This window comes from Mastomys coucha, unplaced genomic scaffold, assembly GCF_008632895.1.
Source record: "Mastomys coucha isolate ucsf_1 unplaced genomic scaffold, UCSF_Mcou_1 pScaffold21, whole genome shotgun sequence".
NCBI lineage: Eukaryota > Metazoa > Chordata > Mammalia > Rodentia > Muridae > Mastomys > Mastomys coucha.
This window is the reverse complement of record NW_022196904.1, coordinates 140,360,965-140,377,219: the sequence shown is the minus strand read 5'-3', so window position 1 is coordinate 140,377,219 and position 16,255 is coordinate 140,360,965. Positions and strand designations below refer to the sequence as shown.

General features: G+C 43.0%; 1 protein-coding gene and 1 long non-coding RNA gene across 2 annotated transcripts in view; both read left to right on the top strand.

The window, feature by feature from the left end:
- The window catches only part of LOC116103537, a 2,571-nt gene extending 959 nt beyond the window's left edge, over nt 1–1,612 (top strand). Inside the window, exon 2 of the long non-coding RNA XR_004123498.1 lies at nt 963–1,612. This is a non-coding gene — a long non-coding RNA (uncharacterized LOC116103537). The remainder of the gene's footprint in view (nt 1–962) is intronic.
- Asrgl1 (asparaginase and isoaspartyl peptidase 1) overlaps nt 1–15,168 on the top strand; it is a 16,997-nt gene extending 1,829 nt beyond the window's left edge. Inside the window, exons 3-7 of the mRNA XM_031389638.1 lie at nt 8,647–8,789; nt 9,249–9,406; nt 11,466–11,584; nt 12,941–13,051; nt 14,032–15,168. Of these exons, the coding sequence (XP_031245498.1) occupies nt 8,647–8,789; nt 9,249–9,406; nt 11,466–11,584; nt 12,941–13,051; nt 14,032–14,240 (740 nt within the window). The 3' untranslated portion in view covers nt 14,241–15,168. The remainder of the gene's footprint in view (nt 1–8,646; nt 8,790–9,248; nt 9,407–11,465; nt 11,585–12,940; nt 13,052–14,031) is intronic.
- The last annotated feature ends 1,087 nt before the right edge of the window (nt 15,169–16,255 follow it).

Sequence of the window (16,255 nt, the reverse complement as noted above, 5' to 3'; positions counted from 1 at the left end):
CCAGCACCCTGCACCCTGTACCCTGCACCCAGCACCCTGCACCCTGCACCCAGCACCCAGCACCATTTCAGACCCTGCCCTGTGTGTTTCTTCATCTCATTGCTCAACTGCCCCTTTATATAACACACATATAACATATAACAGATGTATATACATAGACATCTGAGTCTATGAACTACTCTAGAAAAGTAAGCCCTAGCAGGGGTTTTGAGAGACTGACTTGCAGTTGTTTGACAGAAATTATAGAGAAGCTACTGTTTAAAAATTGGCATCTGAAGTAAGGAAGCAATGCTGTGGGACTAAGCCCCTTAACTGGTGGGGTCAGGCTGTTCAGGTGGCTAGTGTCAGAAGGTCACTGTCTGCCAGAGCTTCTGTGGGGAGGGGACTCACACATCACCATTGGAAGGGGAGTGCTGAGGGAAAGCCCAAAACTCCTTTCCATGCCTTCAGAAGAAGAAGTGAGTTTGTGTTTCCTAAAAGTCATGTAAGTCAGAGTGAGTTATTTTGTGTTTGGCCATGCTCTAGGATAATAATCATCATAGCTAATGTGTCTATGAGACCCAGGTAGCAGTGGTTAAGAAATTCAAAAGATTAACTCACTCTATAGTGCTGTAAAGTAAGCATTGTTTTGCTTATCTCTCAGAACACTGAAGATTAATTTACTGGGAAAGCATTCATTTCTTTTGTATTTAAATAGAACCTAAGATCTTAAGATTAAAATACTTTTAAGAACTGTACCACCCACACACCATCTGTCTTGGGAAAAAAAAAATTTCAGGATATCTTAGCCAATTAATCATCACATATTTACCCAGAGGATCTTAGCAGAGGGTGCTGGCATACTGGGATACCTCAGCTGGAAACTGCAGAGGATACCTCAGCTGGAAACTGCAGAAGGGAAAGACAGAGTCGAGTTACCAGTCCCACTTCAGCCGCTCAACCTCTGATCTCCTTCTTTTCAGCATTACTCATCTTCAGGAATCTGGAAGTGGGATAGAAGCAGAGAGACAGCCTCGGGGAACTGTTTTTCTCTGTCTCCTTGACTTTGTTAGGCACTCTGATCTATCTATGGATTGAGACAGTTCAGTCCCCTTTCATGGTTGTTTCTAGACTTCAGAACCTTTTCCTTAAAGAAGCTGGTTCATTTAGGTCTCTGGTGACCTCTAACCTAAAAGGATCCCTCCGGTGATGGACTATAACCTAACGGGGTACCTCCTCCACACTAGCTGAGGGAGTGCAGATCAGGGAACTGCCGCAGCTGCTCCCCAAGGCTGCTTCTCTGTGGGTCTCCCACTTCCAGATGCCTGAAGATGAGTAGCCTGAACTCATCTGTCTTTTCCATCTGCTGCTTCCAGCTGTGGTCAAAACAGTATCCCAGTGGCCTCTGCTAAGATCCTCTGGGTAATTATTTGGAATCTTCAAAAACCTAACACTGGGTTCTGATAAGAGTTCCATGACCTTACTAGCATCTGTAAACCTTGTCTGCGTGTATGTGAAAATGTCAACTGTGTTTCTATTCATGTTTGAATGTGAACTTGATTTTATATTCAGAACTTGTTCCTTAACATTTAGTTCATTAAAAAGTAACATTAAATAACACTGTAAAAATTGAGCTTCTAGATGTCTATGCTAGATTTATTTTTATTTTTGTTTATTTATTTATTTATTTGAGATGGAGTCTGGCATTTTCCATAGCTGGCCTCAAACTCCTAGGGCTCAAATGATCTTCTCATCTCTACCTCCTGAGTGGCTGAAACTACAGGCACAGGCCACCACACTCAACTTAAAAATATTCTTTAAAGATTTACTTAATGGGCAACTAAATAATTACCTTTTGCATTCACAGAAGTTAAGCTGTATTTACTAGTCCTTTGTTTTTGCTATAATTTGGTTTGATAACATGTCAGATCCTTTGAGATAGCAAGATCATTTTCTTTATCTGCTTTTTAATTTCTTGCAACATCTAAAGTAATGATTAACATTTGTAAGTCTTTTACATCTATAAGATAAAAATCTTCCATGGTGGCTCACAACTGTAACTCCACTTCCCAGTGGTTCCGATCCTTTTTCTCACCTCTGAGAACCCCAGGCATGCATAAGGTGGACATATATACATACAGGCAAATGCTCATACTCATACTCATAAAATACAAATACAAAAACAAAGAAAAAATAGCCTGCTGCATATGATAGGGCCAGAGTACTCCTTCAGTAAAGAAAGGGAAACACTGGTTTTTTCTACATATTTTTCTAATGATACTATACAGAACATTGAAACTTGACATTCACTTTGAAGCACACAAAATTGTATTCATAATAAATTTATGTAAAATGTTTAGAAGATAGCCAAAATGAAAAGTTTATGAATAGGGGCTAGGAATTTCTTTTCTTGCTTTTGTTTTGAAACCTCCAGGTGACTCTGGGGTGTCGTCAAATTTAGAAGTCTCTATCAGAGTCCCATACAGTTTTACTGATGTTTTAATACCATATATTTACTTGCATCAAGCTCTTCTTCCCACTGTATAGTTCTGCCTATGACAAACATATAGTATAATAACCACTGCTGCAATGAAGATATGAAAAAGTCCTGCTGCCCACAGCCCTTTGAGGCTACACTTCATGCAGCCTAGACTCCACTAGCAACTGTTTCTTACGCCTGTAGCTTTGCCTTTGCCATTGTCACAATGGCACCTTATGACTTGGTAGCCTTGTGATTGTTGCATGTGGGCTCTGCTTACGTAGCCACAGGGATCAGTGAGTGCTCCCTTTTAGAGCTAACAGTATTCTGATTGCAGGTGTGCTCATCTCAGAAAAGGGAGCCCAACAAACTTGCTTAAAACCTGGATTTTTCTTTTTTTTTTAAAGATTTTTATTTATCTTATGTATGTGAGTATACTGTAGCTGTCCTCAGACACTCCAGAAGAGGACATCAGATCCCATTACAGATGGTTGTGAGCCACCATGTGGTTGCTGGGAATTGAACTCAGGGCCTCCGGAAGAACAGTCAGTGCTCTTAACCTCTGAGCCATCTCTCCAGCCTCCTACATTTTTTAAATTCAAATTATGTGGCTCTTGAGTGTGAACTTAGGAGATAACAATGGCATTACAGTGTCAAAGACTGGACCCTCCAGGTAGATGTGCCACTATTTGTAGCAGGCTATTCACCAGCTGAACGGGGGGCCACCCGCCAATGCATTAAATCTCCTCTGTAAACACAAGGAGAGGATTTTTACTTGAACACAAACTTTACTTCTCAGGCACTCAAGAAAGGCTGTGGTCTTGTATGACAAGAGTATATTTAACCTAAGTACATCAGGAACTTCCAGACTTTGTGGCTGTGAATGCTGTCTCCCTTTTTCTTTGAGCACACAAACATACTGATGGGTTTTGTTCTGTTTTGTTTTGGTTTTGTTTTTCTTTTACTTTTTAACTTTTTATTCATTCTTTATGAATTTCACATCATGCAACCTAATCCTACTCATCTCCCTGTTCCTTCATATCCACCCTCTGCCCTTGTAACCTCCCCCAAAAATGAAATTAAAAAACAAAAATGAAATAAAAAATAAAACAAAAAAAAACAATCATCTCGTTGTGGAAGCTGTAATGTGTCACAGTGTGTCCCGAAGTATACCCTTCTGTCCAAACATCTTCACTTGCAAATGTTCATTACAGTGAGCCATTGGTCTGGTTCAAGGCCTCTGGCTTCTGCTACAGCATCAGTACTGGATCCTCACTGGGACTTCTCTAGGATATCCTGTTATTACCCTGTGTCATGAGGATCCTGAAGCTTTGCATCTGCAGGACCATTTCTACACTCATTTTCACAGAGAAGGGAGATCTTCAGGAACCAGGCAGCCACTTCTTGTCTTCCTAATTTGGACATGGTTCCATTTGCTGTGGCACCTATGGGTGTATGATTTTATCATCAGAAGATTATAATGATGCCAAAGTCACCTGGAATATCACAATGATGTCTAGCTGGTCTTGGTGTGATGGCATAACAGCTAGGAGTGTGTTGTCACCACACAGCGTCCCACGTGCCTGTCAGGGCGGTCAGAAAACTCTGGGGAACATAATTTACCAGCTTCTGCTAGAACAACAGACTGCTGGTGTGTCTGCTATTCCCCCTTATTACAAAGTTTCATACGTTACTTATATATTCTAGACAGACATCTTTTATTACATATATTAATTTGGTCTGTAGATATTTTCTCCCTGTTGGGCCAAAAAAAAAAAAAATTGAACCACACTGCCTTTCAATGAATCCATTTAGGATATTTACATTTTATACAACTACTGATACGGGCTTATATCAACTATTATGTTTTTGGGTCTACTTACCCTCATTTTCCTGTTTGCTCTTTATTCCATCATCTAAGTTACTTGAGCATTGGTTGTAGAAGTCTGTTTTACTTTATCAACAGTATTGAGTATATATCTTTGTGCAGAATTTGAGGACTTTACCCTTGAGGTTGTTCTGTGTATATAACTAATCACTATCTAATAAAAAAAAAGCTTTTTTTTTTTGGGTTTTTCAAGACAGGGTTTCTCTGTATAGCTCTGGCTGTCCTGGAACTCACTCTGTAGACCAGGCTGGCCTCGAACTCAGAGATCCACCTGCCTCTGCCCCCCAAGTGCTGGGATTAAAGGCGTGTGCCACCACAGCCCGGCAATAAAAAAAGCATTTTAGCAATGGAGACAAAATGTAGAGCTCTTACCTTTCTGTGATTAGTTGTGATAACACATTAAGTTCCACCTTACAGTTGTTTTCCATTTTCCTTTCTGTGAACACTGGGAACAACTTCAGGATCTCATCACTTTTGCAACAACCACCAAACATAAACTAAGACACCAAAGAAAAGAAGGCGAGCCTGCTGTGTCAAGGGGTCTGCTTAAACCCAACATAACTCAAACGCCAGGTCAATGCAAAAACTTTTTGTAATCAAGATGCTACTAATGGATCGGGGTTACAGAATGGCCTTGGGAGCCAAACTACAACCCTGAAAGGCCACTGTACAGTATATTTAAAGGATAAACTCATAGAGCAAGGGAGAGCAGGGGGAGCTGTAGCATTGTCCAATCACATTTTGGCATAAGGGGTTTAGCAAGGGAGTTTCCATCAATCAGGATAGGAATAGGTTCCTGAGCCTGGTAACATGAACTTAGTTTGACCCTGCCAGAAAGATGGAGAAGTTGTCTTTGAGGTGTCTGGACTCAGCCAGTTGACTTCTTACGTTATCTCTGAGATGTCTGCATTCAGACAACTATTTCCTCATAATAGATGTTCAGAGATTGGGAAGTCCCCAGCTCCCCTGGGGCTTGGGACCTTGAAGTTAGTTTTTCCCTATAATTAATTAGAGTCTGAAAATGAAATGGTAATACTTAGAATATGTTTCTTCTGCTTATTCCCAGCGGCTGCATTTGCCTATATTTTTCACTCTCTCTGCAGCTTGGTCTTCCATCTTGGTTTTGCAGGATTCCTCCTTCTGTTGTTGCCTCTCTGCTTCAATGTCTCTCTCAGCCACTCTACCAAGTTCCATCCTCTTGTGCAGATTCTATTCTCCTCCATCTGTACTTTAGCCTCAATTTTTGTACCCATGTTTGTATCCCTACAAAACTCTAATGTTGAAGCCAGAATTCTCCACTGTGCCAGTGTCTAGAGATGGAGCCACTAAGGAAATTGTTCACATTGAGTGAAGGCATGGTACAGAGTTCTGCTCTAATTGGATTAGTATTCTTACAAAAAGAATCAAAGAGACTAGAGAGATTGCTCAATGATTAGAGCACTGGCTGTCTTCCAGAGGACCTAAGTTTGATTCTTAGAACCCACAACTGTCTACAGACACTTCAGTTTCAGGGGGTCTGGCAACCTCTTCAGGCTTTCAAGGGCACCAGGCACATACTTGGTACACAGACATACATGCAGAAAAATGCCCACACACGTGAAATAAATTTTTTTTAAAGCTAGGGATGGCTTCTCGAATAAAATGCTCAGTTGTGAGAACCTAAATGTGGATGCCTAGAACCTACACAAATCCACAATAGACCACGTCTGTAATATCAGAACTCCTATAATACAATGAGAGGTGGAAACAGGAGAATCAGCAGATGTTCATAGGCCAAACAGCCTGATGTGCACAGTGGTGAACACTTGACTTGTCTAAAACAAGATGGAAGGTGAGAACAGACACCTAAAAGTGTTCCCCTGGCCTCCATAGTACACAATGCCAGCACTCATAAGAACACACACAAAAAAATGGTCACTAATTGGCTAGAGTTTACCCACCCTGTGTGACACAAGGAAAGACCATTGGCCTGCATAGTGAAATGGTAACTCCATACCTACAAGCCAAACTGACGAAAAGGTCAACCTTTTAGGCACTTAAACTTTGAGCTTTTCAGTCTTCAGATTGGAAAATTACTTTTTGTTGTGTAAGCGACCAAGTCTGGGTTGTCCTGTTATAGCAGCCCAAACAGACTAGTACGGTCTAGGTAGACTTCACAAGCATGTATGAATGGTATTTTGTCAGACACAGAATTCTGATTTGATAGTTCTTTTCTTCCAGTCCTTGGAAAATGCGGTACCTCTTTCTGGCCTCCATGGTTTCTGCTGAGAAATCCTTTGTCATTATAATTGGTTCCCCCCACCCCCATAGGTAAGGTGTCATTTCTTTCTTGCTACTTTCAAGACTGTTTTTCTAGTGCTTGGGATTGAATCCTTGCAAAGCACTCTACCATCCCTGGCCCCTTAAGACATTTTTATATTGATTATGATGTCTTACTGTGAATTTCTTTGTATTTAATAGTATTGGGAGTTTGCTCAGCCTCTTGAATACATAGATTTAGACCGTTTGTCAAATATGGACAGTTTTCAGCCATCATTTCCTTGACTGTTTTTTAGCCCTAGGCCTCCCCTCCCTCCTCCTAGGACTCCAGTCAAGCAGGTGTTAGCTCTTTTGTTAGGTTCTGTACGCTATCTTCACCCAGCTCACCCCTATCTACCTGGTACCACTTGTTCAGTTTGGACAATATCTTTAGTCTTTCTCTTAACTGTTCTTTCTTATTAACTTATACCAATTGCAAACTAAGGAAGTTTTCTGTGTCATTTGCTTATGAAACAATACTACTGATTTTTGTATATTGACTTAATCTCTTTGGTTGCTATGAAAAGAAGCAAAGGCCGGGCGATTGTGACGCACGCCTTTAATCCCAGCACTAGGGAGGCAGAGGCAGGTGGATCTCTGAGTTCGAGGCCAGCCTGGTCTACAGAATGAGTTCCAGGACAGCCAGGGCTACACAGAGAAACCCTGTTTCGAAAAACCAAAAAAAAAAAGAAAGAAAGAAAAAGAAAAGAAAAGGAGCAAAGACTAGGTTTCTTTTATAACAAATTATTTTTTATTATATGTGAGAGTGCTGTATGAGTGAGAGTGCATGTGTGTGTGTGTGTGTGTGTGTGTGTGTGTGTAAGAAGAAGAAGAGGAGGAGGAGGAGAATGGTACACATGTACTATGGCATGTGAGTAAAAGTCAGAGGACAGTTTTCAGGGTCAGTTCTCCTTCCACTGTGGGTTCTAGAAATAGCAATGGAACTTGGCTCCTGTGGCTTACATGGGAAATGGTTTCACCAATGACTCATACAGCCTGCCCTGGACTGCTTTTAAACTGAAATTTTGGGTTGCTTGTTTTTTAAGCTTTTATTAGCATATAGTAATTAAGCATAATAACATGTTCCATTTTGACATTTTCATGCCTGTTTATATATTTTAATCATTTACTCCCCCATTGCCTTCTCTCTTCCCTCTCCAACTTCCCTACTCCTCCTCTTTCCCCCACCCCCAGCCTCCTGCCCTCTACTTTTATATCGCTTAGTCTTCATACTTTGTTTTCTTTGTGGAGACAAGCTCTCACTGTGCAGCTCAAGCTGGCCTGAAACTCATTGTGTAACCCAGGTTGGCTTCTAGCATGTAGTCCTCCTATGCCAGCCTCATGGGCACCAAGGTTATAAGGTTACACGTATCTACAAACACACCAGCCCATAGAGGTGTCTCCAATATAATATAGAGGCTAGGCCGTTGAGTGGTATGATTCAGTAGGAATAATGAGAGCAAACATCCTTGAGGAGTCTAAGCCAGGGTAGGAAGGGACAGAAAAGGTTGCATTTTTAAACTTAAATATATATGTATATATATTTAAGTTAATATATATACCTGTTCTATGGTGTGGAAATAGTTACTATATTTTTAGTGTTAAAAGGCTCCAAAGTGGAAATTGAACTGGTTCCTTCCCAGCTGTTGTACTAGGGCTCTCACCATAAAGTATGATATTGCCTGTAGGATTTTACAAATGACCTTTATTGAATTAAGAAAAAACTGTTCATATAAGACCTTCATATGCATGAAGGTGGAGCACTCTAACCTAATTATCTTCTATTAGTACCACCTCTTAAAGGTTCCCCTACAACAATGTTACAGTCCTGGAGACCTGTGGGAGACAAACCATATCCAAATCAATAGGTACCAAGTCAGATGTGTTTGTTCAGTGTTCCTCTACGGTAGAACAGAGGTGTATTGAAAGAGGTAGGTTGGTAGAAAATCTGGAGTCTTTTATAAATTTTTCACTCTTGCTTTCCAACTTCTTCTTGGACTAGGTTATGGGTCTGTCCTGAATGTTAACGGTGATATTGAAATGGATGCTAGTATCATGGATGGGAAGGACCTGTCTGCAGGAGCAGTGTCTGCCGTGCGCTGTATCGCAAATCCCGTTAAACTTGCAAGGCTTGTTATGGAAAAGGTATGTGTGCTGAAAACAATGCTTCCTGAGAAGCTGCCACTGCTAGACTTCTGGGTGAACAGGCCAGACTGTGAACAGTGCAGGAGATCGCTGTTCTAAACACACCCAGGGACAAGCATAATGCCACTGGAGTCAATGCCACTGGCTTTGGTCCTGTTAGGACTAGCTGGGTGACATGTGCTGACTTTGTTATCTCCTGGCCTTCTTAGGCCAACTGGGGGCACAGCTCAGTGACAGATCACCTACTGGGGCTCACCAAGTCTCTGAGGTTGACTACCAACATGAAGGAAAAAAAGGGGAAGGAACCAGTTCAATTTCCACTTTGGAGCCTTTTAACACTAAAAATATAGTAACTATTTCCACACCATAGAACAGGTATATATATTAACTTAAATATATATACATATATATTTAAGTTTAAAAATGCAACCTTTTCTGTCCCTTCCTACCCTGGCTTAGACTCCTCATTGCTTTCTGACTGGCCATGGTGCAGAGAAATTTGCAGTAGAGATGGGGATTCCACAGACTCCTGTAGAAAAACTGATAACGGAGAGAACCAAGAAGCACCTGGAGAAAGAGAAGCTTGAGAAGGGGGCGCAGAAAGCTGACTGCCCTAAGTAAGTCCCAGATGCCACCCAGACTTCTGCAGTTAGAACAGCTGGAGAGTTGGGCAGTGTCCCCTCACCTGTACTCCCTAAGGAATCAAAACTCTTGGGGGCGGGGGAGAGGCAACTCTCCTTAACCCTAACTTTGCCCTTACTTACACCTCCTTGATGGATAACAGGTCAGTCTGACAGGGTTCTCCTCTGGCACAGTTAAGCAGGAGATTGCTAGATGGGCTAGGAGGCGCGCGCGCACACACACACACACACACACACACACACACACACACACACTTTGGCCATCAGGAGGAAGAGACTGAGAGAGCAGGTTTCAAGACAGCCTGAACTGTAGAGTGAGACCCTAGCTCAAAAACCTAATAGTAATCCAGTAGGATACAGGAGCTCATAATTGCATAGAATTCAGTCTTATAACACTACTGAGTCCCTAGTTTACCAGACACCAACGTTCAAATAACTTAGGCAGATATATATATATATATATATATATATATATATATATATATATGTGTGTGTGTGTGTGTGTGTATATATGTATATATATACATATGTATATGTATATATATGTGTATGTGTGTGTGTATTCAGACTAAATATACATACATGTATTATATACATATATGTATATGTGTGTATACATATATGTGTTATATGCACACATACGCTTGTGTGTTTGTGTGTGTGTGTGTGTGTGTGTGTTTCCCTTTCCTAAAGAATCAGTTTTGGTAGGTCTGAGGCAGAGAGGCTAGGCGGGTATAATATGCAAATCTCTGAGGTAATAATCTGATGCCTTCCCAGATTATGAGATTGGATGGGCTGGAGAGATGGCTAGGTTCACAACCAAAAATATAAGAGATTGGAGATAGTAACATACTATGATTCTTCTTACTTGCTCTGAAATAGGATTTTGCTATATACCCCAGTTTAAGCCTGGAATTTGCAATCCTCCTGCCTCAGTTTCCCAGAGACTAGGACTTAAGGCTTGTCTCTCTACAGACTGCAGTCAGTGGAGTAAGGCTGCTGGATCGGTGCCTTGTGCTTGTTTTCAAAGCTGCTTTCTGAGATTTGTGTATGAGCTGAGGGTGTGGCTTGGTGGTAGGTGCATGCTTCGTGCATGCATAAAGCCCTGGACTCCATGCCAGCACTAAACAGAACAACAACTCTAACCATACATCTGCACCGGCCAGCACTGCTCTTAGATGTAGATAAGTGGCCTCTTTCCCTGGACCCTGCAACTTAGAGCAGTCAGAAAAGTTAATTATAGAATGCTCGGGTCACCTTTGGCACTCAGAATTGGCCGATAACCCTGGCCTCTGTTCCTCTCACTAACACGCTACAGGCTCCAGAAATAAAAGGCTTTTTTGCCTGTCTGGGCCCAAAGACTGGCTGTGCACCTGTCAACATCAGAAATGCATACTTTTGTGGAATGTGGAAAAATAAAACAGAAGGACTTAGTTAAGGGGAGGGGTATCTAAAAGGTAATTTTTAGAGTACTTACACCATGAAGCACTTACATCATGTTCCCTTGAAGTGGCAGCAGTCCACTTCTTTGCCTCTACCTTCTGAAGGTAGCCAGTGACTTAGAGCCATCTCTGAAAGGCTTAAATTTGTGCATGTGTCCATCTCAATAAGAAGCACGTGTGCTATTTAGTCTTTTCTGGTAGCTACAACAAACATAAAAGAAATGTATAAAATGAATAAATTTTTATGATAGGGTCTCACTATGTGGCCTTAGCTTGGAACTCATTCTATATACCAAGCCAACCTCAGACTCAGAGATCCACCTGCCTCTGCCTCTCCCTCCTGACAGCTGGGATGGACAGACTCATATTTTTGGTTGTGAACCTAGCCTTTAAGAGCTGAGCCATCGCTCCAGCCCAGATGCACTCTTTGTAAGGGGCCATGTAGAAACCTGCCTGCTAGTGACATGTAGAATAAGAAACAATGTTTCCTTGAGCCCAGAATCTTGACATATAATATGGGATTTAAGTGACAGTGTTATTTGGGGGCTGTTTCTCATCTTCATTCTCTCCCCTTTTCTGCTGATTTTTGACAGAAATTCAGGAACTGTGGGTGCTGTTGCCTTGGACTGCAGAGGAAACTTGGCATATGCAACCTCTACTGGGGGGATTGTCAATAAAATGGTTGGCCGAGTTGGGGACTCACCTTGCATAGGTAGGAGCGTGTGTAGATTTGCACCTTCTTGTAGGAATTTCCACAAACCCCTACAGCTGAAAGACATTCCAAGAAATGCTAAATTGTTATCTGCCCAAAGGAGAAGCTTGTACTTCTAGCAGAAAACTTGACGTTGTGTATGTGTTGTGCTACTCTTACTGATAATTTACCCTCTTGACAGCTCTTTGTACCTTATACAGCAGTGGCCTCGAAGGACATTCTTGAGCCTCATTAAAAATCAGAGACCTGCCTGTTGAGCTGGTGTAGCACTCGGAGGCAGAGGCCTGACACCTATGAAGCACTCATCTTTTTTCTCCTTAGCAAAATCCCTGCCAAAATATGGCTGCTCAGTAGTACATTCTGCATCCAGCTGAGATCTGGCCAGGCCCCAGAGCCAGGTGGGCTCAGAGCCTAGGAATTAGGTTCAGGCTTTGTGAGTTTTTATGGTAAAGTGTTAAGAAGGGAAAACATCTGTGACCTGAATTCCAGAAGCCCCTGTAATGGTTGTGGGTACCAAATATGCTTATCCTGACCTTTCTGATCAGCATTCCCCAGAAAGGTTCACCTGTCCTTCTAGAACATTCCATAGGTAACACTAGGTACACAGTAACACTTCCTCTGCAGTGCAGTTACCATCCCGAAAAATGGGGGTGCCCACCCCAGGAAACATGGTCACCCTGGCCTTTTATTACTCTGAAGGAACTGTGAAGAAAATGAAGACTTGGCTGCTTCCAAACAGTAGGGCCTCATTGATGCTGGTTCACCACAGAGCAGCGGCTTAAAGGGAAAAGCCATCTTCTCCTATTGTAAGACTTTGTACTCCTTACCTAGTCTGTCCCAGAACCAGAACCATGGAGTTACCTGCTTTCAAACAGCCTGAGAAACGATAACACTCAGCCAAGAGCTGCCCTTCTAAAACCTTCCTCAATACCCAGCATTGTTAAATACAGCACGTGTCAATATGATGCTTCTGCACCAACTAGAGCAGAGTAAAGGTGAAGCCTGCCAGGGTGTGGGACCCTGTGTGAACAGATCAGGAATGATGGAGAGATGACTGTAGAATTGCTTAGTCTAAGACTACGGGAGAAATATTATCAAAGTCATGTTGGCCCCAGATCCTGTTATATGGGTAGACCAGAATAGTTCTCTCTTCAACAGACAGAATTGCTTTTAAGTCATCATGGTGTATTAGAGATTTGTTTACAGGTGTGCTTTTTTACACTTGTACATCACCGCATCATGAATATGGCTCTGACCTGTCTACACCTCTAGGATATAATATTGTGTAACATGAGCCTTGTGTTTAACTTTTTGACTGTTGTTGCTCAGTTATAACCAATCGCCTTTTTTGAGCAGGAGCTGGAGGTTACGCAGATAATAACCTTGGAGCCGTCTCAACCACAGGACATGGGGAAAGTATCCTGAAGGTGAATCTGGCCAGACTCGCCCTCTTCCATGTAGAACAAGGTATGTGGGCTGTGAAACAAGGGCACAGCTAGTGAAGACAAGCAGATAGATGGTATCTGACCACTGCCAGGGTAGTGTATGGAAACACACTTGCCACAAATCCTGCCCCAAGGTTGTTCACATTCTTCTAATACCTGGTAGGTTCTGAACTCAAAAAACCTTTAGCATACTGTTCTGGAATACTGTTCTCTGAGCTGAGGAAATGTCTCTGTATTCTCAGGAAGAGTGCTTGCAGAACAAGCATGAGTTCAAACCCCAAAGACATATAAAAAGATATGGCTGTGCAGATGCCAATAGCTCCCTCAGCACTGTGGAGGTAGAGACAGGAGAATCACTAGGATTTGATGGGTGACAGTATGAGCGGAAGGGGCAGGACGACCAGCAAGCTCCAGGTTCAGTGAGAAACCCTATCTCAAGAGATGAAAGCAGAACATGATGGAGTGAGACATATGCTATCCTGGCTTCTGTGCATGTGTGTGAGCATACACATGAGCACATACACAATGCCTGTCTGCCGTTCTCTTTCACATCATAGAAGACAAAGCAATAGAGACCATGGTCAACCTTGGCCATGGATGTAAAAGGGAAGATGTTTCTGTCCCAGTAAGGAGCTGAAGCTTGCAAATTGTATTGCTTTGCTGGTCAGTGTAACCAGACACCTGTCAAGAAGCCCCTTAAGGAGGTTTGTTTGGCTCACAGTTTAAGGGAGTTATGGTCCTTCATGATGGCGAAGGCACGGTGGTGGGAAGCTTTATGGCGGGTAGAGTTCAGGACTTGCATGCTCATATCTCAGTAGACCAGGAAACAGATAGTACAGGGAGCAGGGCTGGTCCCTACCCCCTTCCCCAGAAACCCTGTTTCTCTACCCATATTTCACAGTGTCTCAAATCAGTGGCACATCTGAGGTCCGGGTATCCAAACATGGGAGCCTCTGAAAATTGTCACATATGCTGTTTCTCAATTTCTCCTTTTCATTTCAGGAAAGACCGTAGAGGAGGCTGCTGAGTTGGCATTGGATTATATGAAGTCAAAGCTCAAAGGTCTAGGTGGCCTCATCTTGGTCAACAAAACAGGAGACTGGGTGGCAAAGTGGACCTCTGCCTCCATGCCCTGGGCAGCAGTGAAGAATGGCAAGCTGCAGGCCGGCATTGACCTTTGTGAAACCAAGACAAGGGACCTACCTTGCTAGCCTAGACGTGAAGCTGAGCTGCTGGTGTGGAGACCTCACTTAATCAATTAGATGTAGACATGGAAAACTTATGCAGTCTGTCCCTCCTTTTGTTGCCTTGATCAGTAAGTCAATGAATGCTTGGTTGAGGGTCGGGTTCTGAAGCGATGAGAGATGCTTGCCTGTACTAAGACTAGGGAAAATTGAAGCCTTGAGGAACCTACTTTCCCAGTCTCCATCATGTAAGGCTAGAAAGAAACTGTTAGATTTGGAGGGCCATCTGGATTGGGAGAATGGTCATTTGCAGAGGCTAGGCTGGGGGAGGGCAGGAAGGGCTGGGAAAAAAAAAAAGGTGTCAGAAAGACCCAAGTCCAGGTGCAGCTCAAAATGTTACAGAGTTCGTTCTTAGTCACAAGAACACTGGGCAAGATGTTCAAGAAGGTGCTCTTTGCCTGTGAGGGGGAAGTGGATCTTTCCAGAAAGCTCAAGCTTCTCCAACACATATCTGGGCACTTGCAGAGCTCCCTTGCTGCCCAAGCTGTAGTCTATTGGAGTTTCTTAATGTCTGGGATTTTTCTTGGCTCCCAGAAGCTAGCCCTACCTGAACCAGCCCCAGTTGTCCTCACTGGAGCTTGATAGGGCACATGACATTTCCAGCCTCTCCAACAGCGGGGTGGCAGATGGCTGAAGAGAGAGCACCATGAGTCACTAAGGAGTGGCTGCCAGTGCCTTGGGACAGTCCCAAGCACAGTGAATCAAATGTTCTGGGTGGTGAGCATGACGCAGACAGCAATCTCCTCAGCGGGAGCACACTGTGCACCTGTCAGCACCCTGGAAATGGCATGGCTGCCGTGATGTGTCTGCTCAGCTCTTCAGTCTAGCAGGGATTCCCTATTCTCTCTGGGAAGAAACTGATTAACTTTAACATGCCACTAATAAAAGTTATTTTTCGAAAGAAAGTGTGGTTAGGTGTCACTTTGACCAAGACCAGAACAGATACAAGCTCCCTTCCTGGTCCCTTAGTGCAGGCAGATATAATAGTTGAGAGGACCTTTTGATGCAACGTAAGTGTGACAGTGTTTCCTGCCTCGTAGAGTTTAGTAGGGAGTGTTTTAGAAGCACTGAACTTTCTCTGAGTGGTTTTTTTGTTTTGTTTTTCGAGACAGGGTTTCTCTGTATAGCCCTGGTTGTCCTGAAACTCACTCTGTAGACCAGGCTGGCCTCCAACTCAGAAATCCACCTGCCTCTGCCTCCCAAGTGCTGGGATAAAGGCATGTGCCACCACCGCCCAGCCTCTCTGAGTATATTAAGGCATTTCCAAGTCTCAGCCAGACTCATAGCTTACTGTCTCCCCAACATTTTGCTCAAGTTCATTAGTGTGTCCTGACCCCACGCCCTCTTGTGAACCTGTACCTGCTCTGCATTAAAGAGAGAGGCACTTAAGAGTCTGAGAACTCTGTTCTACAGAGTGAGTTCCAGGACAACCAGGGCTACACAGAGAAACCCTGTCTCAAACAACAAAAACAAAAACAAAATCAAAAAAAAAAAAGAGTCTGAGAACTGAGCTTGAAGCTGCCTCTCCTCACTACGCAGGGACTCCTGAGAACATTAACACTGGAGAATTTCTCATCTATGAAAACCCTTTAGGACTCTGAAGATTAAATGAAAGTGAAGAAAACTTGGTGTATTATAAGGATCCGCTGGACAAATTCAAAAATGATAGCCAGTCCCCAGTGTGAGAACAATTATGCATTTAGAGACCTTGAAAGCCCCGTGTGCAGCAGCTGCTGATTCGCAGGAGGGGCATATTGTTAAGAGGGGTGTTTGTCTGTTTGCTAGTGCTGCCCTAATAAGATGCCTCGGGTGACTTAATTAACAGAAATATGTTCTCTCAGTTCTAAACACTGGAAATCCAGCATCAACAAATGGGGTTTTTGCTGGGCAGTGGTGGTGCACACCTATAATCCCAGCACTTAGGAGGCAGAGGCAGGCGGATTTCTGAGTTTGAGGCCAGCCTGGTCTACAGAGTGAGTTCC